The 26,975-nt window shown below is 33.1% G+C and overlaps 1 protein-coding gene across 3 annotated transcripts in view; it reads right to left on the reverse strand.

Moving 5' to 3' along the window:
• The window catches only part of Tenm1 (teneurin transmembrane protein 1), a 713,845-nt gene that overhangs the window by 552,931 nt on the left and 133,939 nt on the right, over positions 1-26,975 (reverse strand). For all 3 annotated transcript variants that reach the window (XM_004646075.1, XM_004646076.1, XM_004646074.1), the window contains exons 2-3: positions 23,517-23,777; positions 22,323-22,379 (exon numbers count right to left, since the gene is read on the reverse strand). In XM_004646075.1, coding sequence (XP_004646132.1) covers positions 22,323-22,379; positions 23,517-23,777 — 318 coding nt within the window. The remainder of the gene's footprint in view (positions 1-22,322; positions 22,380-23,516; positions 23,778-26,975) is intronic.

Below are 26,975 nucleotides of genomic sequence, written 5' to 3' on the forward strand. Positions count from 1 at the left end.
TTAGCCTATTTGAAACCGTTTCATTGTTATTTTTATTTTACTATTTAAAATAAAAAAATAAAAACAGGATATGGATAAATAACACTTTTTTTTCAGAATAAGTGTATAAAATAGGAAATTAGTCCAAGGATAGATTTTTAACAGAGTTGATCTCTTTATCAACAAGGGAAAAATGCATCAGTAAAGGAGACCCAAAAAAAATCATTTTTAAACTTTAAAAAAATCATTTTTCCCAAGGCAGCAATTTGACAAATGCTAACTTCTGCTGAATGTAAGATGAAAACTACATTTAAAACTGAATTTAATCATGCCCATGGCAATTTTTACAATGATAATATAGTAGTAAAAAATAAATCAAATTATAGTTAATTTATTCATTGTTTTTAATAATACTTATTTTTATTTTATTATCCAACCAACACTGTCCCAGTCGTTAAGGAGTCATATACATATCCCAGTGCTATTGATTTTCCTTCCATTAGAGAAGACAAACACTAAGAAAAATAATTTAGAAGATATTAAATAGTAACTGGGAATAAAAAGACAATGCAAAAATAAAGAACATGCTATTATGATTTCAAATAGTAGGATCATAAAAAGCTCACAGAGTAGGTCATATTGAACAAATATCTAAAACAGGCGAAATCTACAATGACATGAGCCTGAATTGTAACAGAGAAAGTAATCTCAAGGCAGAAAAATTAATATAAGTTCCTGAAAAGGCAAAAACAGTATGGGACCAAACCACAGTTGACATTCAAAGTGGAAAGGACAATCTGTGGTATGACCAAACATAAACACAAGTTGGTGGCGGGCAGAACAACAGGAAGTTGAGGAAATTACATGATTGATGGGCTCTCCTTTACTTCATGATGTAGGAAGCAAAGCTCTCTCCTGTCTGTGAAGGGGTAGGTGGACTAAGTAGCTCAAAGAGGACTGCATTAGAACTGTAAGAAAGGAAAGCTAGAGAGGGAGCTGATGTAGGTACAAATATATGTCATAATGTTTCAGATAAAGTTGGATATTGTGAATTTTCAGGGGCACCAATCAGTTGATTACACGATTTTCTCCAGCAATAATTAGCATAATGGGACAAAAGAAGAAAGAAAACTTATCCCTTGTTGAGGATTGGCAAGATGGGACAGCACAAAGTTCATTAAGATCATAGTTGAAATAGAATTAGTAAGAAAGGAAGCATGAAAGGGTCTGAAGGGTGGGTGGTATGGAGGAAGGTATGAAGACCTGATGAGACTCGATGTGATTTAAGAAAAGTAGAGGAATGAGAATGGTGGGAGTGATTTGGAGAAGGGAAGTGAAGCTGACGGTAGTTGGCCTGAAAAGAGTCAAAAAACCACAAAGTTAAGGGTTTAAATTAGCTATACAGAGAAAATAGAGGTATATGTTAGGTAGAAATTTTTTTACTAGAAAATGAGATTTATTTTCTACACAATAGGGAGTGTAAATGTAGTATACATAGTATCATTTGTATGACTTAAAAACATCAAAATATCTATTTCATCAGAAAACACATTTTGTAAATACTACTTAGGGAAAGAATCGCAAAATCTAAAGATATACTGCAACAAAAGATACCTAACAACATTAAATGGCTAGAGGGAGTTCAGCAGTCTAAGCATCTGCCTGTCAAGCATAAGGACCCGGGTTCGATCCCCAATACTGCATGCAGTACCGGCTCCATACTGAGCCAACCAATGAAATCAGGTGTGGCGTCACACACCTGTAATCGCAGCGCTGGCGAGGCTGAAACAGAAAGATCACTACAAGTCTGAACTGAGTAGTGAGACCCTGTACCAATTACATAAATTTTGAAAAGTTTCAGTTTAAATCATGATATCAGAATAGTAAAATGCATTAAGTATGGACAAGTACAATGAATTTATCCAATAAAAGATGAAACAAAGCACAGGTCTACCTGTTTTTAATGTTTTTTACCATTTGCCAAGTAGTGTAATATAGAAAGGGAAAATTGAATTGGGTTAAGGGAAAATTGAATTGGGTTAAAAATGACCCTTTGTGAAAATGGACATACAAAATTATTTTATATTTAAGAACTAAAATGTTACTCAATATTCTTAAAGGAAAAAAAATGAGATCAATTTTAGTTCACAGTTTTCTACTTACATAATCCTTTTACTTTTTTGAGATGGTTTTGTTTAATTGAGTAAGCACAATAATATTTTCCACTTCACAAGTCAGGGATATATTCATATATTTTGTATTTCACTATGGGGATCAAAACACTTTTGCAAATGGGAAGGGGACTGAGAGATTCTGGAGAGAAAGTGATCAAGGGAGGAAAAGTAAAAAGAATTAAGATGTGATATACACACTTAACTTCCCATAATGAGTGTAGTCATTATTTAGCACAAATATGTATTAAACATACTTAAATATTTAAAAAAAATGTGTTTTCCATTTCCCCATTATTTTATTTTAAAATTTATTCTATTTTAAAGTTTATTCCTGGGTAACTGAAAAAATTAACTGACCCATAACTACTTACATTTATGGAGTAGAGTGTAATATCTCAGTTCATATATGCTATGTACAATCATTGTCTCAGAATAATCAGCATGCTTACTACTTCAAACATGCACCATTTTTTCATGTTTGGACTTTTCAAAATACTCATCACCACGTATTTTAAAAATTCATGTAACTATAGGCAGCCATAGTTATTCTACTGTTCTATACAACACTAGAGGTTACGCCTCTTATCCAGTTGCACTCTCGTATTCAGTAGGCACGCACTCTTTCTCACCATAGCCCCTTGTTTCAGTTGCTCTTCTCTGGTTGCTGGGACAAATACCCAACACTCAAAATTAGGAAAGGAAAGGTTTATTCAAGGCAGGGTAGCACATGAAAGAGAGCAACCTTTTAGGTGGCAAAAAGCAGAAAGAGGGAGTGGCAGCAGCTCATGCAGTTAGCTAGCCTCTCTCCCCTCCTCATGTTGTAATGCAAATTGACTTTCCCAGGGCAGGTAATAGCATCCACACCCACAGTAATTAATCACAAGGTCTAGAAGCTGTCCCATGACTGCATAAGCCTTTTGAGGGACAATTAGACAAAAGCTATAACACTCATCCTTCACATTTTCTAGCTTCTAGTAACCATTATTCTACTATCTATTTCTGTGAGATCATTATTATCAGTTGAATGAAGATAAGCCTTAACTAAACAAACATATACTAAAATTTCAAATATGACATTTATCACTTTTCTGTCTTTTTTTACCCACTTTGAGGATATATGTTTAAAACACTGAGCACATTAACAGATGACTAAAATTGAGTGTTTGATGGAACTGATATGTTGGAAAAACAGACTTTGAAATGACCATTTAAATAAGTAAAGTAGCAGATATGTAAAAAGCTAGAAGTTTCATTGTCCTTATATTTTCCTTATTAGAATTCCTTGAGCCTGCCTTTGTGTTCGATTACTTCGTGATTTCAACTTTTCAATCTACAATTAAATTATCTGAAACTGCAAGGTGAGAGGTGAAAAGAAAAAAGAGAAGTTCGAGTATCTTCAGATTGTTTTTCTTGTCTATTTTACGTTTTCAATTCTTTTTGGAAATGGAAGCCACTAGTACAAGAAGGAGGGAAAGGAAGACTCTGAGATGAAAAATAAAGGCAAGAGGAAAGTGAGAATTCTGTGCAAAAAACAAAGGATTACTTTGCAAGAGTTTGTCTACCTTCTGTATATTTGCAAAGTGTGGGGAAGGAGACACAAGTAAAGTTGGCAATGCAGTCATCATAAGAAGAGAATACGATTGTATTTCTATTTAGGAACTAAGTAGTGGTGTTACGTAGTGGGAGTTATAGTTTTTCTTGTTTTAAAAAACAGGTCCTCATTATTTTTGATAATATCATATTGTGTCCTATAGACACAGCAATTTCAACTTTGACTGCCAATTTTCTTTTCTTCTACAATGTAAGTTGTTAAAGATAAATTTAGTAAATCAGGTCATAAAAGAAATGAGCTGGAACAGTCAAGTTATTTCACTACTTTCCATAGGGTACATTTTGATTGTTTCTTCATACTTTCAAAGACACCTTAGGATCTGAGGCATCCTTTGAAACATAAAGCAAAAGACCCATGAGAGTACCTCTGCCTCTGTAATTTTAAAGGATGTCTTAGAATTACTTCATTAAAATGTAAATATTAGACTTTCATAATACAAACAAGTATTATGGATCACAACAGGGAAGCTGATTCCCAAAAAGATGGTTCTAATATACACAGTGTAATTCTCTAGTTGTTCCTAAGGTAATGAACTGTACCAATAATTACTCTTTTCCTTCAAAAGTTCAGAAGGTTAAAAACAGTAATATCAACATAAGGGCTATTAGCCACCAATATGTGAAGGGTATTATCTAATAAAATATTCTTTATCATAATTTGCTGAAGATTGGGAAGATAGTGTTTTCGAAATTTCAAGTAGTGCATTGTGAACTCAATGTATGGGGTCATGTAAGGCATGTTTAAAGCAGTAGAGAAATTAGCATAATGTAGAGTAAAATATAAAAGAAAAAAATCGATCAGAAGAGGTTAAGTTAGACTATATCAGGCTGCAATAGAACAGAAGAGGATATCACAACGAAAGGCATAAAGAAATAAAAAACACTGCATTTTTTAAGGATTTCTTTAGTACACACACTCACATAATGTTTCCTGCATAACAATGGCCTCCTCCATATGAGCTAAAAAGACTTTATATTCATAGTGAGTTTCTCTCACTCTTCTTTTTTAAATTTTTAGAAAAAAAATTAAAGAGGGTAAAAATTAGGAGTAAAATAGAAAAATTACAAGAGATACAGAATTTCACTCAGCAAAGTAATATGAATTTCATAGTATTTGTTTTAATACATAGTGTTGTCTTCCAAGCAGCTATTCATATTACCAGATATATGCATGCAAAATTGGAAGAAAGAAATGTATAGGAAATGAAGAAGACAAAAAGGAGAAACAATTGAAAAAAGGAGATGAACAAATTAAAGTATTACTGTTTCTTTCCATAGATGAGAAGAAATGCACAGTACAGTTGTCCAAACCATCTCACTTAGATGCATAGATAAATCTCTTTCCTCCACTACCTCTCCTGTCCCTCTCAACTCAGTAACTCTTTCCTTTTGAATAAGTTCATCCCCTTTTCCCAGTATCTGTTGTACCCTTCAGATTCTATTTATCTCTTTCAGGTTCTCACACAAAGGAGACAATATGATGTTTGCACATGTGGGTCTGATTTAATTCACTTAAAAGTATACTCTGTAGCTGCTTCCATTTACCAACAAATCACTCAAATTTATCCTGTTTTATAGCTGAACAATACTCCATTGTACAAAAAAACCACATCTTCCTTATTCATTTTTTTTTTCTGAAATTTCCTCCCGTCAGAAGCTCCTCTGTGTTCTTTGGGTGTACATGCAACTAGGATAAGCCTACCTGAGTATCCTCTTAATGTAATGTCAACTGATTCATAATCTTAATTACATCTGCAAAGTCATGCTTATCATATAATTTAACATAATCCACGAAGAGATATGAGAAATGGGAGATATACAGGCCACTGTAGATTTCTATCTAATGAACATTTATATTTGATTCACTCATTCAATTTTCTCATATTACCTTATTGATTCATTTGATATTATTATATTGTTTTATTAAAATCTTAATGAGAATCAATGACTCTCCTTTGAGCTCCATGTTTTATATTGTATATCATTTCATAGCAATGTGTTTTATTTCCTTTTTTCTGCTTGCCGAAAACTTTCTCTGATGAATGCTACTGTTACTTGTTTTTTCCTATTTCCTTTTTTCCTTGTAGATTCTTTGTATAGATTCTTTTTCTTTTCCTTTTGGGTTGCTACTCATTTTTGGATTATGTTGCTTCTTCTATATCACCTATTAGAAGTAGACTCATTTTGAAGACAGGCCGAGGAACCACCATTCCTCAAAAACAAAAATCATCTGAGGTTCAGAATGAAAATTCTTTTAAGATGAGGTGTGTTTGGGGGTAGGGAAGAAAACTTTTAGATTTATGTACTTCAATTCAGCAAGTATTAGAAGCTTAACTTCAGTCTCTTTCCTCTATAATTCTTCAAAAATCAGAACTACAATAGTTATGTGTATATGCAATTCATTGTTCAGGCTTGAATTACCTTGGTCCTGTGAAAAATCCTACCAACTGTCTATACAGGCTTTTGCTATTTTTTTAAGTTAATGATTGTTAGTCTAATTCCACAGTCTAAGTCAATTATTTTGAAGCAGTTTGTTCTTCTTTGTCTGAGGAATAGTCATTCTCTAGGCATGTTTGTACATTTCCGAATCATTACTGCATTCAGAAGCCTTTACTTTTCTACTGTGGTTCATACTTACTGTATAGCATTCTCTTTATTGTATTTGAGTGATTTCAGAGCAGAGAGGAGCAGGATCAAGGAAAGCACCTATAGGTTTTCTTTATGCCATATTTTTTGTCTTTGCTGTTATGATAAATTCCTATGTATTACCTTTTTTTTTTGACAATACTCAATTTTGAACACAGACCTCACGCATGCTAGGGAAAAATTTTACCAGGGAGGTACACCCCAATGCTTTTTATCTTTTATTTCACAACAAGATATCGATAAATCAATCAGACTGTCCTTAAACTTGCCATCCTGCCATCTTGCCTTAGCTTCCTAAGTAGCTGAGATTATAGGCATGTACCACTATACTCAATGATACCTGTCCATTTAACCTCAGCTCTACTGACACATAATTTACATATAAAATTTTAACTTAGTTTCTGAAGTTAATTTTAATACTATCTCTATATTTGCTCTGTATTTTGAAAATGATCATAATGTAGAACATATTGCATTGAATTGTAATGGTTCACATATTTGTCTTTCTACTAGTCTGATTTTGAGTCCAGGGTTTGAGATTTCCTGACCTTTTATCTGCAATATTAGTTAACAAATATTGGGTGTCAATAATTACTAATCTAGTTAATAAATTCCAATTTACATACTTCAGTGCCTTTAAGGGTTGTCTTTCTAAAGCACAAATCTTATCACATTGGCATAAAAGTTGATAGATCCATTTCAACAGGAGAAAAATAATCAGTCTTTAGTGAGGCATATGATAATCTTACAAACTGCTTCTAAACTAATTTGAGGCATTCTCTATTCCATATTTCCAATAGCTTGCTATCATTTGGCTACACTCAATTTCTTCCAATTTCTAGAATATGCCATGCCTTTAATGTCTGTGTGTCCATGTGTACTCTGTTCACTGTGATTGAAATGTGCTTACATTTCTATCTGGTAAATTTGTACTCATACTTTCAATATCACCTTCTGCATGAAATTTTTCTGGATTTCCCCAGGTGACTTTCTTCTCTGTTCTTCCATGGTATGCATTTTGCATATTCTTCTATTTTAAAACTTGTTATATTGCACCACAATTATATATTTGTGTAACTACTCCCTAGCTCTGCTCACTGATTGTGAATTTCTCAAAGTCAGGAGAAATGCCTAATTATTCATTATTTCTGGATGCACAGCTCTTTGTGATAGCTACTTGACAACTGTTTATTGAATTTCTTCAAGTGATGAAATAAATTGTAATAAATGCTAACAAATGTTTTCACTTTCAAAGTTAAAAAGCACTTTTTCTACTTTATATCCTTCAAATAACTTCACTCACTGAATCAATTCTGCATATAAGTAATGACTTGCAGAAATCATTTGATGAGCTTGCCCTCTTCCTCTACTTGGCATTTGCCCTCTGACTTGCATTTGAGTTTCTCCAAGTGTGGTTATTTCAGTAATCTTAACTAATGAATTGGATCGACCATGCTGTGATCCAAGCAAACCCATGGTGTTTCAATATCTTGAAAATTGGAAAAACTATTGATCATATTCTGGTCAATTGGCCAAGCTGTACAGAGACAAGCTAATAACATCATCAGAATTATTTTTATCAGCACTACTAAGTATAATGTGAGTTTCTAATTAGAAGACTTTGACCTCACCTACTTTCAAGTCTTTAACTCTCGTGTCTCCTTTTGTCTGTAATACTGCCTCACTTACAGAAAAAAATGCACAAAATATTTACTAATATGAGAAGTCTCAGAAAATGTTAATGATGTTTCTTATGCTAACTAGAGTAAAGAAAATTCGTTTAACATTTTAGTTAATTATGCTTAAGTCATCATGTTTTTTTCCATTTTAGCTCCCTGAACTAGGTAATATGCTGCTAATTTACACAGGAAAATTGCGTCACTCTGAGTTGGTCTACAGTAAAACTTAAGGTTGTGACATTTATACTTACTAGTCTCAATCACATATCTATGATGAACTTTGATCTTTTAGAAAATGTTTTTTAGGAGCCAGTCAAATAGCTCAGCTGATTAAAGCACCTGCTTATACAACTCTTGTTGCATAGGTCTTGCTTTATCTTGGTTTTAACCACCTAGCAGAAAAGTATAAAAACAAAGTATAAGAAGTAAAGCCATGCTGTTATGTTGAGCTGCAGGGGACACAGGTCAACAATTTCTGACATTGCCAGTCAAGTGGAAGACCCAATACTATTATGGGCTACTGGACTCTTTTAGAATATTTTGCTGAGTTAACACACCTATAATATTGAAATGACGGAACTAAACAAAAAAAGGGATACAGATGAATGTCCATTTTGTATCTGTGTATTCAAAGTGGTTAGGATAGATATATACATTCTCTTAATGAATAGAGGGATTTGTTCTAATAGTGTTTGTAAATAGGATATCATGTCTGCATCTTGTACAGCAAATTACCACTAGGAAGAGAGTATGCAATGTGTTAATTATTGAAACTGTCCTACCAATTTGATTTGAAACTGTCCCATTGCTATTTGTCTCTCAATAAAATTATGGAAATAAAATAAAGCACCTGGTTACACAGATACAGGGGCTGGGGGTTCAAGCCCCAGCATGTAATGCTGGACCCGCCCCCGGGATATGCTGAGATGTTAATTGAGACTGGGTGTGGTGGCATGCACCTGTCATCCCAGTTCTTGGGAGGCTGTAAACAGGCAGATCATTATGAGTCTGATCCAGTAGTAAGACCTTGAACACCCTGTAGACCCTTTCCTAAAATATACAAAAAAGAAAGAAAGAATAGAAAAAGAAAATGTTTTCTGATAGAAACTTGTTAACTTAAAAAACAGTGATTAGTGAGATTTCTTACTAAAATTACCATTTTTTGTAAATACACTCACAATTTGTAAATTTTTTCAACTTTTGAAGACAGTTACCTTGGAATTTAAGTGTTCTGTAGTTTAGATGAACAATTAAACCCATTAAGGAGTCAATGTTTTTATGGAGTATAATATATAAGAAAACATTTATTTATTAATGTTTAATATGCATTATATTCCCAAAGTATATAAAATTTGAAGTTCATTTCTTTTTTGCACTTATAACTATTAAAGTATAATTATAGTAAAATATGACCTTAAATTTTATAAAATATATGGGGTAAACATAATTAGTAATTTAAATATTGTTCATAATCCAATGCTTTGAGAAATTATACTGCCTAGAGCAAGTGTTTAGTTTTCTTATGTCCATATCCCTCTTGGGTTAATTAAAATGCTGCTTTATAATGTCCATATTGAAAAATGTGACATTTAACACAACTAATTTATTTAACAGAAAAAGGTAAACACTTGCTAACATAATATGACTGCCATATATTTGTACTTCATAACTATCATTTGGAATAAGAATCATATGTGAAACAAAAACCATTAAGAGAGAAACAATGTGAAATATTTTTTTTCAAAAATCAAAAATTTTCCTTCCTGTAAATGGGTAGAAAATTGGAAATGCAACACAGGTGCAACTCACCTTAAATAAAGCCAGCAGGCAAAAGCTCCTAGATTATGCATGTCATAAATTGGGGGTAGGATAACTGTTCACATTAAATGTGACCAGATTTTCTAAATGATTTTGTTATATAGTCATCTTGGACAGCATATAAAACTATAATGTTATTTGCATATAATGTCTTAGAAATCTGTTCCATCCTTGTAATGAGAAACACCTAAGTCTCAATAGAGCACTTAATAGACTCCATTTCTCTTAGAGAAACTGGCGAGTGTTCAAGCATACCATGACAAGGGAGCAGTGCTATGCATTAAAATTACATGACCTATAAACATATTATTGGAGAATGATTTTCTTGGGCAAAACAAAAATTGAACTGGCATAGAAAGGGAAAGAGCCAGAACAGTGAAGAACAAGCAGCAGTCTTTTCTCATCCATATCAGGATGGTGTAACAAATTACTCTCTTCTCTCTTATACTGTCAGGAGAAAACGATGTTTAGATTAAACCTTGCTAAGGCCTAAAAGGATAATTTGTCAGTATTTTCTAGTTTACTACCAATGCAGTATTGATTTGCTAGGGCCCTTCTTTCTATTTTATTTACACTAATTCAATCTGGAACAACTGAAACACAACTTGTTGGAAAGCAAGATATTTCTTTATTTTGAGTCTCATGGGCCCAAGGTATAAGGTACACAAAAATATGTCCAAATTATCCTGTTCCAGTTCTTGGGAGTAAAAACCAATCCTTTCATTGGAGGAAAATTGTTATCAGAGAAAAGCACTTTTCTGCTGATATTTACCTTGGGCTAATTTCTTTATAAAATTATGGTTCTTAGGAGAACGTGATAAAAATAAAGTTCCAAATGCCTGCTCAATTTAGCAGACTCGTGACTGTAGTTCTAGGCAGCTGCTGTGAAAAGAGAAGTACAAAACACAAAAATCTTAGTGAACCTTGTAACTGATCACAATGGCAGTAGGTACTTCTGCATATATATGACAAAGCTTGGGGTCAAACCTACACTTGAAGCAAAAGATAAAATTATTTCTCAATCTTTATTGGTTCCTAGGCAATTTTTAAGAAATGGCATCATACATAGCCAGTGAAAACAGTCAAAGGTTGAAATAATCTGTGCATGTACATTGAGGACAGGTAAAAAATATATTCTGCTATTTAATTCAGGGAGTTTGTATTGTTCATTTCCTTTATTTGTGGTTATTTTTGTTTTGTGCTATATTGTTTTCTTTTTACCAGGTGGAGTGCTGTTTTGATTCTATGTAAGTATTTGAAGACTGCTACTGACCTTCCTTTTGCTATTCTTTTGCATGAATCTCTGACATGTTCTGGATTAGTAAAACATAAATTTATACATTTTATTATATTATATAATCCTGAACTTAATTTATGTGTAAATTTCCTACAGATTCACATTTCTTGGTAACTTTGACTGAATTGATTCATTAATTTAAATTGGAATGAACTTTTTAAAAATCCAATTGAGGGGGGCCTGACTCTTAGCTCAGTTGTTTAAACACCTGCTCATGCAAATGCAGTCAGATACAGGGTACTGCGGTTAGATCCCCAGCTCCACCTGCCTTAGCAGACCTGTGCTTATTGCAGCCTGGGCCAGCCCAACCCCCCAAAAAAAATCCTTCTCCAAAAAATCCAAATGATACATTATTTTATAAAATATAGTTGTGTCTTCATAAACAAAAGATTCAATAGTTTTCACGAAGAAATGAGCAAATAAGTCAGTTAGAAGATATATCAATTTAATAAATATCCTAACTAAATGAACTTTTGACAGTTTTGACTTACTGATTTTCATAAATCCCTCAGAAAGATGCATAAATGTACATATTTATCTATGGGTAATCAAGTGATTTTCACTATTTCTTAAACTATGCTGACTATAAAGTTCTCCTAAGATAGTAATTTGACTTTTGAGGTATTTCTGATTGGATATACTTATGTCTACATGCACTGATTTAGTTTCTCCATACTCAAATTAGCTAAAATATTTTTACCCATAAAATAGTCATAACAAACTCAAAATAAATCCAGGAATCAGAAACCATTTCTTTCTGATTTGACTATTAAGTTAGAAGTCTTAAAAATGACTGTTTTATTGAATTGATTGGCTAAGCTCTTCAACAACCCAAATTTATTTATTCCTTCAAAAGTATTTGTGGAAGCCAGCCCTGATATATGCCACAGACAATTCTAGGAGATTTGCATATTTAAATGAACAATACTCACAGAGATTCTAGGTTTCATAAAAGAAATCTGCTCAGAGGAAGCAAACAACAACAATACATGTAGTATATTAGGAAATAATATACTAGATGATATACTTAAGGAAAAAAGCAAAAACTAAACTAAAGTAAATTTATTAGGAGTTCAGATGAGAGAACAAATGACAGTACTAGCTATCTGAATTATAGGAAATCTTTTTGAGAAGGGGACACATGAGCAAAAGACTTCAGAGGAAAGCAAAGAAAGCAACCATTAATCTTATCTAATAAGTAACCCAGCTTACTTCCTTAAAGCATAAATATTTCTGAAGTTTTAAGAAGATTGACAAAGACATCAAATTCATTTGGAAGAGTTAGCAATATAAAATAAAGAAGCTAGTAAGATCAGAGAGGTTACAGGGAACTAAAACATGGAGGGAATTCTAGACCATTACAAATACTCAACTCTGAGTAACAAAAGAATTCCACAGGAGTACTTCGAGTTGAGTAGACTTGCACTTTTAGAGATCACTCTTGAAATCATGGAAACATGTCAGGGTGCTACTGAATTAATCTTTAAGACAAATGAGGGTGACTTGAACAGGGCAATAGCAGTGGACAGAGGAGAAAGTAAGCAGCTTGCTGAGTATAGAGGAAAGTATGAGAGGAAGAGAGCTTAAAGGTGATTATAAGTTTTTTGCCTAAGTAATTGTCAAGATGGAGTTTTCATAAACTGAAATGAAGAATATCTGTAAGTGGAATAAGTTTCAGGGAGAAGATTAAAATTTTAAGTCTGGACAAGTTGAGTTTAAGTACCTAAGAAACGTTCACACGCAATTAAGGAGCAAAAAGCTTTAAATGGCTGTTGAAGGAAAGGCCTTTGGTTGAAGGATAAAGGTGGAAATCAATACAATAGATGACTCAAGATTACATGAGATCACCAGGTTAATGAACATAGGTGGGGAAGACTCAAGGACAAAGATGTAAACACTGGGATGTGCTGACAGTTGGGTCAGGGAGAAGGAGACCTGACGAAGGCACAGGAATGACTGCTGGGATAAGAGAAGAACAGACAGAGTATGGTGTACCAAAGTTTATGTGACAAAAGTGTAGAGAAACCACAAGTTATTCAAGGGACAGGCTAGCACCTAGGATTTCTACTTTTTGTGTGACTCCTTGTTTCATTGTAGTAGTAAAAACACGTGAAGAGGAGGCATTTTATATTGTTTCAAAAGAGCTGCCAGTTTTCTCATGGTAAAAGGGCTTAAATGATTTAATGAAATTTTTGTATAGCCCACACAGTCTCTCTAGATTTAGAATTATTTCTGCAAATATAAACTTGCCAAGGAACAATGAAAATAAAGGGTAAGTGGTCTTAGAAAAACCAGTTTTGCACTTACAAACATTATAATAAATGAAAAGTACTTAAGCCCAAATTTCTAGACAATAATGGCCATAAAATTGAAACGAAATTAAATGTATAGACTTTGGTGAATAAGGAAATGTTATTTAACTTCAGCTACCATGTCATTTGCTCATAGAAACACAATTAGGCATACATTGTTAAAAGTAAAATGACAAATACATGTTTTTTATTTCAAAGGAAAATGGCCTGGTATACATTACATGCAGCTGTCTTTTTGTTTTCTAACTGCTAATTTTTCTCAGAAAACTCAGAAATATAAAATTGCTTGTCCACTAGATAGCAATACAACCACACTCTGCTTCTCTCAGACAGGAACTTGATGTGTACAAATAGGTTTTTCAAGTAAACAAATAGGCATATTCTTTCTTCACATGAAGCTGCAGTTTCATGGAGACAATTAAAATAAGTAGTTCATTTCAGAATATTGTAAAGAGCAAAATATCATTGTTAGCATTTTCTAATAAGTTACCCATCATACTTCCAAAAGGTGCATGCAAACACACACACACACGTACACACACACACACACACACACACACACACAAATGTATGTTAAAGAAATAAACCAAATGCTAGAACTGAGAATTACAATAAAAGGACTATTTTATAACTCTTCTTATTTTTATGCATTTATTTTATTTTATTTATTTTATATTTTTTTGCATAACTAGGGGTTGAACTCAGGCCCTTGAGCTTGTCAGGAAGCGCTTATTCCACTGAGCCATCTCCCCAGCCCCATATGCATTTATTTTAAAAGAAAAATAACTCTAAAAGTAACAATTATTGGCTATGTTTTAAAAGTAGTCTACAAAAAGGTGCAATTTGGATTAATTCTTTGTGAAAACATTTTCATCTCATTCATTTTGAAATCTAGGTTAAATAAAAAGCAATAGTATAAGACACAAAGTTCAAAACAACAAAAAACACTGAAAAGAAAAGCTGGATTTTGATGCATAACAGTGTGTTCATTGACTACTGCAATTACAAATATTCATGTATTTTGAAAACTTTCTGAAGAATGATGAATGTGATCATTATATATGGCAATTATGTACTAATATAAATAAATTTTTAAAAATCCTATAAAAGAACACGTTCCAATGCCAGAAAACCAATTCATGTGATTTAACTATCTGATTCTCAACTGTGAATTGTTTTCAGTACATCATATTTTCTATTCATTTATTGAGTATTTCCTATACTTAATTTTTAAATTCAAAATTAAAGTTAATAGCTTCCCCCACAATAAAAGCACATTTGCATATAGCTCCATTAACAATAACATAATATGTATTATTTTTGATATCACAGTTTTTAAACTTCAGATTGTGAATTATTAATGAGTTATTAAATATATTTCCTAAATTATAACATTATAGAGAAATGGAAGAAAATGTAAAAGAATATAATAAGCCACAGTAAGCTATTCATAATAACTGTATGTATGTTCTGTTGAAATTATTTCCAGTTTTTATTTATAGGTTCATTGTGCACTGAGTTATAATGTGAAATATATTTTTAAACCAAACAAAAATCTATTATTGTATACAATGACTCAAAGACTCTGTCTTTTTGTTTAATGGTGCATCTTGAAGATTGTTCCACTTCAGTGCTCATAGGTTTGTCCCATTTTGTTTTTGTTAAATGTATTAAAATATTTGGGGCATCCTTAATGTACTGTAAAGTGCGACAGAGAAATCACCTCTATTTTATCACCCAGCTTAAGAAATAAAGTGTTACATAAACAAAAATAAGCCATGCCAATGGAATTGAAGCCCCATGTCCAATTTCCCCTGAGCCATGCTACTTCTCCTATCATGTGTCTCATTATTTGTAGGGCTGCAGAATATTTCACTGCATAAATATACCAATATACCATAAATTATTCAAGAGGTTTCCTGTTGGTAAACATTCTGATTGGTATCTCTGATTTTTCAATATTTCAGATGGTGCTGCAGAGAACTCCCTCATGCATATCACTGTATGCTCATTCAATATTTGTTGGACAAATTTCAAGAACTGAAATTGCTGGGTCAAAGGAGTTATATTTATTGGTAGACTCTGTCAAATTTTCTTTCTTGGAGACTATTTATACTTATATAATCAATGTTTCATACATTTTTCAAAGAGTATGCTACCAAATTGTATTATTGTCAATGTTATAGGTAATAAGTGATAACAGTTTAGTTTTAATATGAATTTTTCATAGAAGTGAAGGTAAACATTTTTGTATGTCAAACTATCATTCTTTTTTCCTTTTCCATGTTCTATATCTTTTTTTGTATTTTGTTGGAAGTTTTCTCTTGTAAGTGGAAAAATGAGTAAAGGATGGCAACAGCTAATTCAGAAAAAATGCATCAATTACATATAAAAGAGACCTGGGTTCATGAATAAACAAAAATAAAACAATTGCATAAAGAGATAACATATTTCATTTAATAAAATTGGTATTAGAAATCATTTTAATATTGCAAATATTAATAAGGATGTGATAAAATAGACACCCTGCAAGAAGCATTGAAAGGAAAATATGCTGGTAGTTCATTTTTAGAGAGGAAACTTGGTAATGTCTATAACAAATGTTAAATGCATATTTCCTTAAGCCATTAGGCCTACTAAGAAATTATTCAAGAGTGTTTAAAGGGATTTGCACACAAATAACAAGTGCAACACTATTGCACAGGAAACCTAGATGTATTCCAACAGTGGATGGCTGCATGAAACATTGTACAGAAGTAAACAATTCTGTAAAGCTATTGAAAAGAATGGCATGAATCTGTACTAAAATTACAGGAAAATATCCAAGATATGATATCCATAAAATGTAATTAGATTTTCTGTAGTACGTGTCCCCCATGTGTACATGCACAGATAAATTTGAGAATGACTTATTTTACACTATTCTCATGGACTAGCTCTCAAGAGTGTTAACTGAAGGGTGAAAAAGGAGAAGGAAGAAGATTTTTTTTATTTGTTTTCTTGTTACTGGGGATAGAACTCAGGACCTTGTGTCTTGTCAGGCAGGCATTTATGCCACTGAACTATCTCCCCAGCCAAGGAAGAGGATGTTTGGCTTTCTCCCTTTAAACTTAATTTTAAACCGTAAACTGATATGAGTTTAATAGTAAAAAGGTAGTAGCTAAAAGTCACCTATGAAAATGAGCTTATTATATCTATATAAATAATTGCTTGAAGTTTGGGGTCAGCAGCATGATTTTCAAATTTAAGTGCATAAGAGCCAACACAGAAGTGGCTCACCCACACATAAATTAATTCCATACTTCCTGTGATGTAACATTTCCAAAAGAGTTGTTACCAAATCAATGCCCTGTCTCATACATGCCTAATAGTCCAAAACAGCCATTAGGATGTCAGTTACACGGCAGGGATCCTGCCAAAGCTATTACCAAGTCATTGTTTTATTTCACACATTCATTTGACATTAGGATGTTTCCTGCGGAACTGTTATCATCCCTATGGAAGTGTCCTATATAACTTACATTACCAGGAAGAAATAGAGCAAAAATAGGAAGTATAAAACATCCCAATAATTCCCTCACTAAATGTACACATATGGTCTCACAAGGTCAAATATCTGAAGCAATCACTTCTCCTTTGGATATAACTATTATGTCATTCAAAAAGCCATAAATATTAGTCTAGCCACCTTTTCACACTCTAGCATTTTCCTTGAAGAAATGTACAGTGTTAGAAAGGCATGCACATGGATGTGATGTTATGGTGTTTGTTGATTGCATTGCTATATTACTAGGGTTCTGTGGTACAGCACAGAAACAACAGGGAGCAATACTTACACATTTTCTGGATGTGGTAAGACTGTATTAGACATTCCTTTACCTGGAAAAGTTCTTGAGCATCACATGAGGATTTCAGCTCCCTAACAATCATGGAAATCAACATGCTTTCTGAATAGCTGAAATCATAGTTCTACTTTAAGGCAATAGTCCAATGACAGTAGTATATCTACTATTCCCCCTCATCCAAGTGTGACATGCTTCAGTGAATTTCCTATCACAGTTTTAGCAGAACAAATTTGTTGACTATTGAAATGATGTGTTATTTAGTAAAATGAAAGCACAAGGATTTTTGCCTAGCTTGAAATGAGAATAAAGAAGTATTTATCTAGCCTAGTGAGATTCCTAAGACATAAGATGTTTAGATATTTCAGAAGTCACATTACATGTCTGTCTAATCTTTGATAACAGAAATATCACCTCGGAGTGCAGATCATATAACACATGCATAGCAAATGAAGTGATAGATAAGCACAAAAGATATTTATTGAACATTTAATTAAAATAGACACATTATATTATAAAGTGCATTATATTTATTTTCTCATTTTTCAGGCACATTGAATCTGCAAAACATGTAAGTAGGGAATTTATTAGACAAACCAAGTAATTTAGGCTTGGAGAGCTTTAGTTACCTGTTAAGCTGCAGAACTAGGGGCTAACCCTAGAGCTATCTTCCTATAGCTGCCATAACCACAGAGGGCACTGTTTATGTACATTGAATTACCATAAGCATTTTTATTAGAGTAATTTGTTTCACATCCTTGTGCTCTCAGATTGAGATGGTGCTAACTAAGCTGTACTAAAATTATATTAGTACTATATTAAAGAAATCATGTTTCTTAGTGTAAGTTTGCCTCACTCATTGATTATATTCATGGTGGAAAGTTGGTGGGTGGTGCACAGTTCTTTTTACTAACCTTTGTCCTCTTTTCCCTGCATATCCTTCCATCTCTAGTTCCTGTTAGCATTTACACTGTATTTATTTCTTATTTTGCTCTTTACATTATTTATACCATGGTTACTTCTTAAAGTAACCATGTGGTATTCGTGATCATTACTTTGTACTTACTGGTTTCATATGTGTAAAATACTGAATATGGGACCCTTGCTTTTACCATGCAGTAAAATAAAATCAAATGATCAAAGAGCTAAATAGTAAAATAGAAATGTTTAATTTTTTGGAAAATAAAATTGACAAAACTTTTGAAGACATAGCCATAGCTGAAGACTTGGAACAGAACCCTGGTTGTAGGGGAAAATAGTACTGAGAAGAAATAAACGGCATGTTATGAAATTAAAACACTTTGCACAGCCATAGGAATAAACAATGGAATGAAAGGAAAATTTATAGACTGGGAAAACATGTTGACAGCTATTTCTCAGAGACGTAATATCTAGAGTATATAAAAAACTTAAAAATATTATATCCCCAAAATAAACACTGATCCAGAAACTGGGCAAATAAAATGAATAGGCACATTTTAGAGGAAGTACAAATGACCTATAAAATTAGCACTATTTTTCCTCCCTATAGACCTCTTTGCATGCATGTGTCCACTTGACACTAACTGGCCTGCTTGGTAACCGCTTCGAAAGTCAAATGTCTCCTTGGAATTTAACAATGACACTAAAACTCTCTGTTTTATTTTAGCTCCAGTCCTTAACAGAAGAAATACAAACAGCAAAGCTGTATGGGGTTTTATTCCTGTCTTTTGAGTGGAGATTTACAGATAAGTTGATCTGCAGAGATAAGGTTGAAGAAGTGGATTCAAAAGAAAAAGCAGAATCTTAGCAATTCTTCTGATCTAATTCCTTCTATCGTGTAGCTACACTCTTACTTTCAGTTTCATGAATCACTCTGCTATCTTTTCAATAAGTTATTTTTTTTAATTTAAACTAGCTCAAGTTGGTTTGTGTTGCTTGCAATAAGCCATTCTAACTAGTAGGGCCTCAGTCTTTCCTGTGTGATGATAAATTCCTTGAGGTGGGATGTGTGCTATTCATTTTTCATACATTCCTAGAATCTAAAGCAGAATTTGGAAAAGAGAAGATAGCCTAAAACATTTCTTGTACAGAAATATCATTATAATCACAAGTAACTTATTTGTAATGTGTGCATTAAAAATTTTATGAATGGTTTTTCTCTACCTATTTCTCTCCATTCTCATCCTCTTTGTATTTTTGTTTTATAATCCAAATTCTTCAATCAGTCCATATGTGAAAAACATATTCTTGGAAATTAATTACTGAAATTTAGTTGCTGATGCTGTTTTTCCTGTTTGGCCAAATATATAATCAAAAGTAATCCTTGAGGTTTGCCCTAATCATTGAAGCTGACACTCAGATAGTACTGTCAAGTTCTGAGAAATGCCCACTGAATCCCTTGTCAGAGGCAGATGTGTGTGATAGACGAGCAGAGGTCTAATACATTATAGTGTTTATTTCCTTTTAGTAGTCTCATTAAAAAGAGAGAGGAACAATGAAAAAATATTATTTCTCAGTTTAATAGTCCTCTTCAGAAAAACATTCATTTGCCATTTACTTAGCATGTACCGTGCTTTGAATCCCATGGCTATGTATTAAGCTATAACCAGGCATTGTCTTCAGGGATTTCCTGTGTACTGCTTACTAACAACTGTTGTGAGCTTAGAAAATCTAACACTCTGACACTTGCCTGTTGTGAACAGTGATGTTGCTAGCAAGGCAACATAGGAATGGGAAAGAGTGGAATGAAGAAAGCAGGATGGTCATTATCAAATGTTACCCAGGCATTAACTGCCCATACATAAGCCCCAGGGTAAGACAACCTGAGTAACTGTGTATATTTCCATAAGTACCTGTGTATATTTCCCAGAGGTCAATTAAGCATCAATCCATCATGAAGGGTTTACCTAGGAGTAATTTCCATGGATGGGAATATAATGTATTAATGTCCTGATACAAAGCTTTTTGTTACTTGATGATTCCACTCACATGATGTCATTTGGTCCCAGTGTATTTGTTCTAAAATTACAATTATTGTAATTTCTATGTGTTACAATATCTCGGGGATTTACATTAAGAACAACCAAATAGAATTGATAAAATAAGAAAGGATTCTGAAAGTCTTGTTCAATTAATGAAACACATTTTCTTTTAGACATGATTTTGGAAATAGAAAGAGAAAACTCAAGTCAATCAGTATTCTCATAAGATGCATAAAATTGTGTCTTTTAAATCACTTCTCAGAATCTAAGTTAGAAAAGTCACCAAAATTAAGAATTGCTGACATGTTTATTTTTATCTCACATTCGTATCAATAATGTTTCAATAACTTCGAACTGATCCTTAACAATTATGACTGGTGTCATCAATATTTCAAAACTAGAAAGTATAGGAAAACAGAAAAAATGTGATGGGCACAAAGGCATAAAATCTGAGATAATGAAATGTCAAATAAAAAATAATTTAAGCAGCTGTACTCTTCAAATAGTATATATAAATTCAAGTTAATGAATTAGTTGCCTTCTTATTCATGCTTTCATGATTGGGTAATCTCAATGAGAAGTAAACAGTTGCTTCTGTACACAAGTAGCACATTCAATGTATGGAAAATAACTTGTTTTCTAAAATTAACCTGCCGTTGGAAAAAGCATTTCATACTGTCATCTCAGCTCAAACTTCCTGTGCAAAAATCTTTGGAAATTTTAAAGGCAAGACAGACCTGATAAACAATCGAAATTTTGTGGAATCTATATTGGTTATATTTTGTCACAGGTAGTAAATAAGCACCCATTTTATATGTTCATCACTGAACACAATAATAAGAGTCAAATTTAGAATACAGGATTATAAGATGTATATAAGGGAGTTGCCACATATATATATCCTAGGGAAAAATACCTCTTTAAAAATTGTCTGTTACACTTAGCTAACTGGTTTATGAATTGTTTTTAACACTTTTTCATATGCAAAATGGGAATGATAACACATCAATTTCATAGAGTGATCATTATGATAAAGTGAAACAAAACAATATGAAAAATTTCCAAATTTTTTTGGAAATTCTGAAGCACTGGTCACTATGGTAAGATTAAAAGGGCCGGGGAGATGGCTGAGTGGAATAAGCGCTTCCCTGGCAAGTGCAAGGGCCTGAGTTCAATCCCCAGTTCCGCAAAAAAACAAAAACAAAAACAAAAAAACACAACAAAGATTAAATATGTATAGTGTCCTTACATATTACAAGTATTGTTGATTATTTATTTCCTATTTTTGAATCCCTGAATTTGGATATTTAGACCCTGCTGGAAGTACCTGCGAAAGCTCAGCACAGATTAAACAATGCAAACCATTTCCAAGTGTTACTTTCAGTATCCCTGTGCAAAGAGGCAAACCCCAGTGAGCAAAGTAAAGGTTAAAGTACAGCACCAATGTCTCCTGACTGAAGAGTGACAACATAAATACAGCCTTACAGGGAAACATGAAGATTGTTTTCGTTTAAAGATGTTATCTATAATTGATGGCATGAATAAAATGTGATTTTAAAGGCAGGTTGGGCGCATTTAGAAGAAAAGACCAAGGGCATCTACTAGGCAGTATCAAAAGGTTATGAAAAAATTAGATCTATAACTCAGTTAATGGTTAGGACCATGTAAACAATAGTAGATATCTAGGATATCATAATGCTAAACTCATCCCAATCTAATTTCAACCTCTGCATCAAGCTACATTGGTTTTCCCATTCCACTTGAAATCATAAATTCTTCTTTTCCCCACATCCTGTCACCCCTTTTTCATCACCAAAATATACATGATGAAAATTTCCAGCTTAAATAAAGAAAATGTGCTGCCACTGGACTAATATCTGCCAAGTTCATTGATCAGGACTATGTATTATTCATCAGAGGGGCAGTATTCCCCTTTGTGGGGCAAATGTCAGGAATGACGTGAGGTAAAAAGTTTGTAGTCAAATGTTTGGAAGCACTTGCCTTGAGTAGGTCCAGCTTGAGCCTCCATGTCACAGCAAACAGGAGAGAATTTAAAACCTGTAATAGTGAAAATTTTGTTAATTAGCCCTTGTGCAAGCTATCTCAAACTTCAACCTCAAACTTTCAAGTTACACTTGAAAAACAGCCTTATTAAAATATAATTCACATATAGAAATTAGCAGGCTTAGTATTTTCAGAGTTGTGTAACTGGCACCACTACCTCATTTTCATCACCCCCAAAAAAACCTCAGACAGGATTTCACACAGGTAGTTTACATCCCCCTGTGCAGAAACTTCTTTCTTGTATTTTAATATTTCAACTCAGTGAAACACAGTAAGTTCCTACATCATGAATAGAAAGAGCTGCCAGTATAGAGTGGTTGCCTACCTCTCTGCCAAATAAGAAAAACTAATTAGCCATTGCTAACAGACCAGGCTTTGTGGTCATGGTAATGGGATCCTGTGAAATTTGGACAAACGAAGTAATGTGAAGAGTAGATTAATGTGTTTAACAAGCATTAGTATGCTTTTTATAAGAGGATTTTATTCTTTGGTCAGGATAAGAGAGCAGAAATAAAATAAATCAACCCCTTATTTATATATCAAAGCTTTTTATGAAAGTTGCAAGAAAATAATATATAATTACTATATAATGAGAATGCTGTTAAATACCTATTGCCTGGCTAGTGGTAAACATTAATCCATCTTCTTTTTTTAAGTCATTTCAGTCTAACCTGGTTAATTTTAATCTGTCTGTACATTCAAAAGATAAATCTCAATCAAAATAGGAAGGACAAACACAGTCTTCTACATAGTTGTTCATTTCATGTTTCATATATTGACATAAAATCAAAATACATGGCATGAGCATTTTTATAATAAATCTCAGTTATTGGATTGGAGAAATGATAAAAATAAAAGGTGAACAATAAATAAGACATGAACAATATTGCTGATTACATGAGATTATTTCCCTTGGAAGTTGCCCAGAAATGAAAAAAATATTTTGTATAGTGTAATTAAATGTGTTCATTTGCTAGATACTTCCATATACATCTTGTCCATAGGATCTTACTTATTTATATTCCATTTTGCACAGTAAATGAAAGGCAGATACAGGAAGGGTAAACAAAGGATAAAACCTCTTCTGTGCTTTTTTTAACATAAACAATATAGGTAGCTGAGTTTTATTACCATTTTCCCCATCAGATTTCCGTTCGTGGTCAGTGTCCGTCAAGGACAATGCAGAGTTGGCTCGGCTTGACAAACAGGAACTGTGCTCTGACTTCATTCCTCTTATCCACATTCTCAGTGCATGGTCAGGAGAAGTTGCACCTTCTGTCTCTGTGTCCACATCAGATCCCATCTCTAGCTGGTAGCCATGCCGAGAAACACTGTGCATATCTGTCTGGTAGCCAGAGCACAGAGTGTGAGGAGTTTCACAGAATTCTATCTCTGAAAAGAAACACAGTTCAGAGCAAAGTGTTAGAGTTATGGGGGAAAAAACACCCCTAAAATTCTGCTTTTCTCCTCATGCTTCCCCTTCTCCATTGGTAGTAATTATGAATTTTTCAGTTAAAATTCAGGTTTTGGAGGCTAGGATTCTGTGCCTATTTTGACCTTTGGTAGCCTAAAATTATGCTCCTTGTTGATCCTTACAATGTTCTGAATAAAGCATTCCCAAAGTAGCTCTGTAGCTACAATTTTAGGTTGCACAAAATGTAATGAAATAAGAGAGGGCAGAAGAGTATTGTTTTCCACTAAAAGCCAGTTATCTTCTAGAGAGAACATTTCATATATATAAATCTATAGAGCTTGTATAATATATAGAACATTCCTAAGCTTGAAATATTAAAATTATTTTCTTTTAAGTATTTCATATAGATTGGGGTTAAGAATAAATAATTCATAGTTAGACGTCTGTGCAAAATATTAAATTTACATATATTTTTATAAAGTATTATTCCTAAAACATGTTAGTTTAAGCTCTCAAATTATGAGCACCTAAAATTAATATTTACCATTTTCTCAAAAGGATTTCAGACCTACTGATGACCTACTCTATGCTAATTATTCTATTTAATTCATTCTTTCAACAAATACATACAAACTATTCAGTCACATATCACTCCATGGCTGTGCTTCATGGTTTTGATTTTCCCCCCTTTCCCTCTAAATCTCAGAATATTAAATGTTTACAATCTTAAAGGTGATATAGCAAATTTCTTCTGATAGCTGAGGTATATTAAGTGCTGAATGTAGATGTTATTTGTTCTCAACCACAGAACGCTTTTTACAAAAATACCTGTTTGGACATCATTTCTGCTAGACACCAGTGAAGTCCCATCAACTCACTGCACAAATATTAGTCCTTGTGCCTTACAGGTAATTTTATATTCAATTATGGCAAGGTGTCAAAAAAAGGAAAAGATGCTTTAAGAATCCCTAATAAGTTAATGAAAAATGACCACATGCCAAGACATATCATCTGAAATGTCTATTTAATACTTAGATAAGGTAATCCGGGGATGTAGTACACTATATAGGATTTCTCAGACTGCCATCAGAGACAGAGTATGTCATTTGGCCAGGAAGAGGCTTAACTAAGTGCATCTAATCCTCAGCACATATCAATAAAATGTAATCCCTAACATGAATTTATTCTTTCAATTTAAAAAGTGCTGGTGCCTATACCATTTATTAGAGAAAACAATATAGAATAGAAATATATTTGTTATAATAACTATTTCTCAGATGTATAAATGGCTAAATATGGGCTTATCAAATCAATTCTTGATGCTTATTTAATAGCCACTAGGAATCTAGCACTGTGCTTTGTGAAACAGATATTATAGAGAAATAAAGTTACTATACTGTGTTATGAAGACTAAATTATAATAAAGTCAGGGTTATAATTCACCACTGAGAATGTTACTTTATAATTTCTATGAGGAGAAGTAATTCTGTTTTTGGGCTGGGGAGACAGCTCAGTGGCATAAGCCTCTGCCTGGCCTGCACAAGGTCCTGATTTCAAGTCCTGATACTGAAAAAAAGTTTACAGAAATAATTCTGTTTTTCTGTACAAGTTATCTAAATTTGGGTTAATGCTTTAAAAATAATGATATTGTCTACTTATGAAACATAAGACTATCAAATTATGGTTCTCCTTGATATAAGGCTAAAAGTAAAAATCCTTTTTACCCGATATAAATCTTAGGGACTTAGAATATTGGGATATGTTAATATTCGTGTGCCTTAATGTCACTATTTAATCCTACTGTGCAGTTGTTTCTACAGCAACCTGGTAATGAACCTGTGTGCTTGAAGCTGTAACAAAGGAAATTTCCATAGGCTTCCGCTCACAACTTCCTTCATTCCTCTAAACCAGTAGCTCTAAAACTTTCCACTTCAGAATCACCAGGAAGGCGTATTTAAACATGGATTTCGGTATCCTACATCCACCGCCATTCCTGCTTCCCAATTTCAAAAGCACCACATGTGGGGTAGGGCCAGAGAATTTCCATTTTGAATACATTTCCACAAGTGGTCCAAGTTGCTTGCTGGTCTGGGGATCACCACTTTGAAAACTACCGCTCTAGAAATTTCTCCAATCTAACAGAAGACAGGAAAAGAGGAACTATGAGGGCACCATCTTATGGTATTGCTACACCTGCATTACTTCCTTTTGGAGGGACAAGAAAAGAAGTGTTTATTTCAAATTGCTGTGAAGTCCTTCCATTTATGAATTCAAGGTACTAAGAAATTTATTTCCACAAGCACAGACTTGAATTTAGTTTCATTCGAAAAATGGCATGTGAATTGTGGCTTTCCAAGGTTTTTAGTATAAGCATTTGAGTCATGATATTTGTTAAAAAATGAGCAAATAAAAATAAATACAATTAAGCTATTTTACTAGCCACTAACGTTCAGATTTCAAAATTTTTCTGTGTTATTTTTACTTTTTTTTTTTGCAGAACCAGGGATTGATCTCAGGCCCTTGCACTTGCCATGCAAGTGATTATTCTACTGAGCTATCTCCCCAGCCCTTTATATGTGTTTGAAAAAAGTGTTGACTATATTTTTAGTTCCATTTGTGATTGAGGATTCAAATGTAAAGACACAACTAAATCAATTAGGTATTTATGAAATCAGTTCTTTGTGAGCTTAGAATTCAAATGTCACAAATAAAAGCCATGTAACTATAAAAATTAAATAAAAAATAAATATATGGCCATTTGTAATGCCAGATTGATAAAACATGAGATACAATTTTTATAAAAGAGCACTGACAGATACAAACATGTTCCCTTTTTATTAAAATAATTTTTCCAAAGCAAGACCCAATTTGAATGTGGATTGTTCCTTTCTAATGAAATTTCATGTAACATAATAAAAATGAATAAAATAATTTATGTTCTACTGGAAGTGTGCACTGATTTGCAAACAAAAGACTAAATCATCACAAATTGTGTACCTAAATGAAGTCAGGTAAATATATGCTTCCATGTCAACCTATGATTTAAAAAGTAGCACCTCAATAGGCTATCACTCAGTCTTCTATTTAAATGTGGCAAATATAAGAAGAAAGGAGCGAAAGCACTTCATTTATTTACATCAAATTATGTTCACTGAACTGCCTCATTTCTGTTTCCT

Source organism: Octodon degus, unplaced genomic scaffold (genome assembly GCF_000260255.1).
Source record: "Octodon degus isolate 3935 unplaced genomic scaffold, OctDeg1.0 scaffold00251, whole genome shotgun sequence".
Classification (NCBI taxonomy): Eukaryota; Metazoa; Chordata; class Mammalia; order Rodentia; family Octodontidae; genus Octodon; species Octodon degus.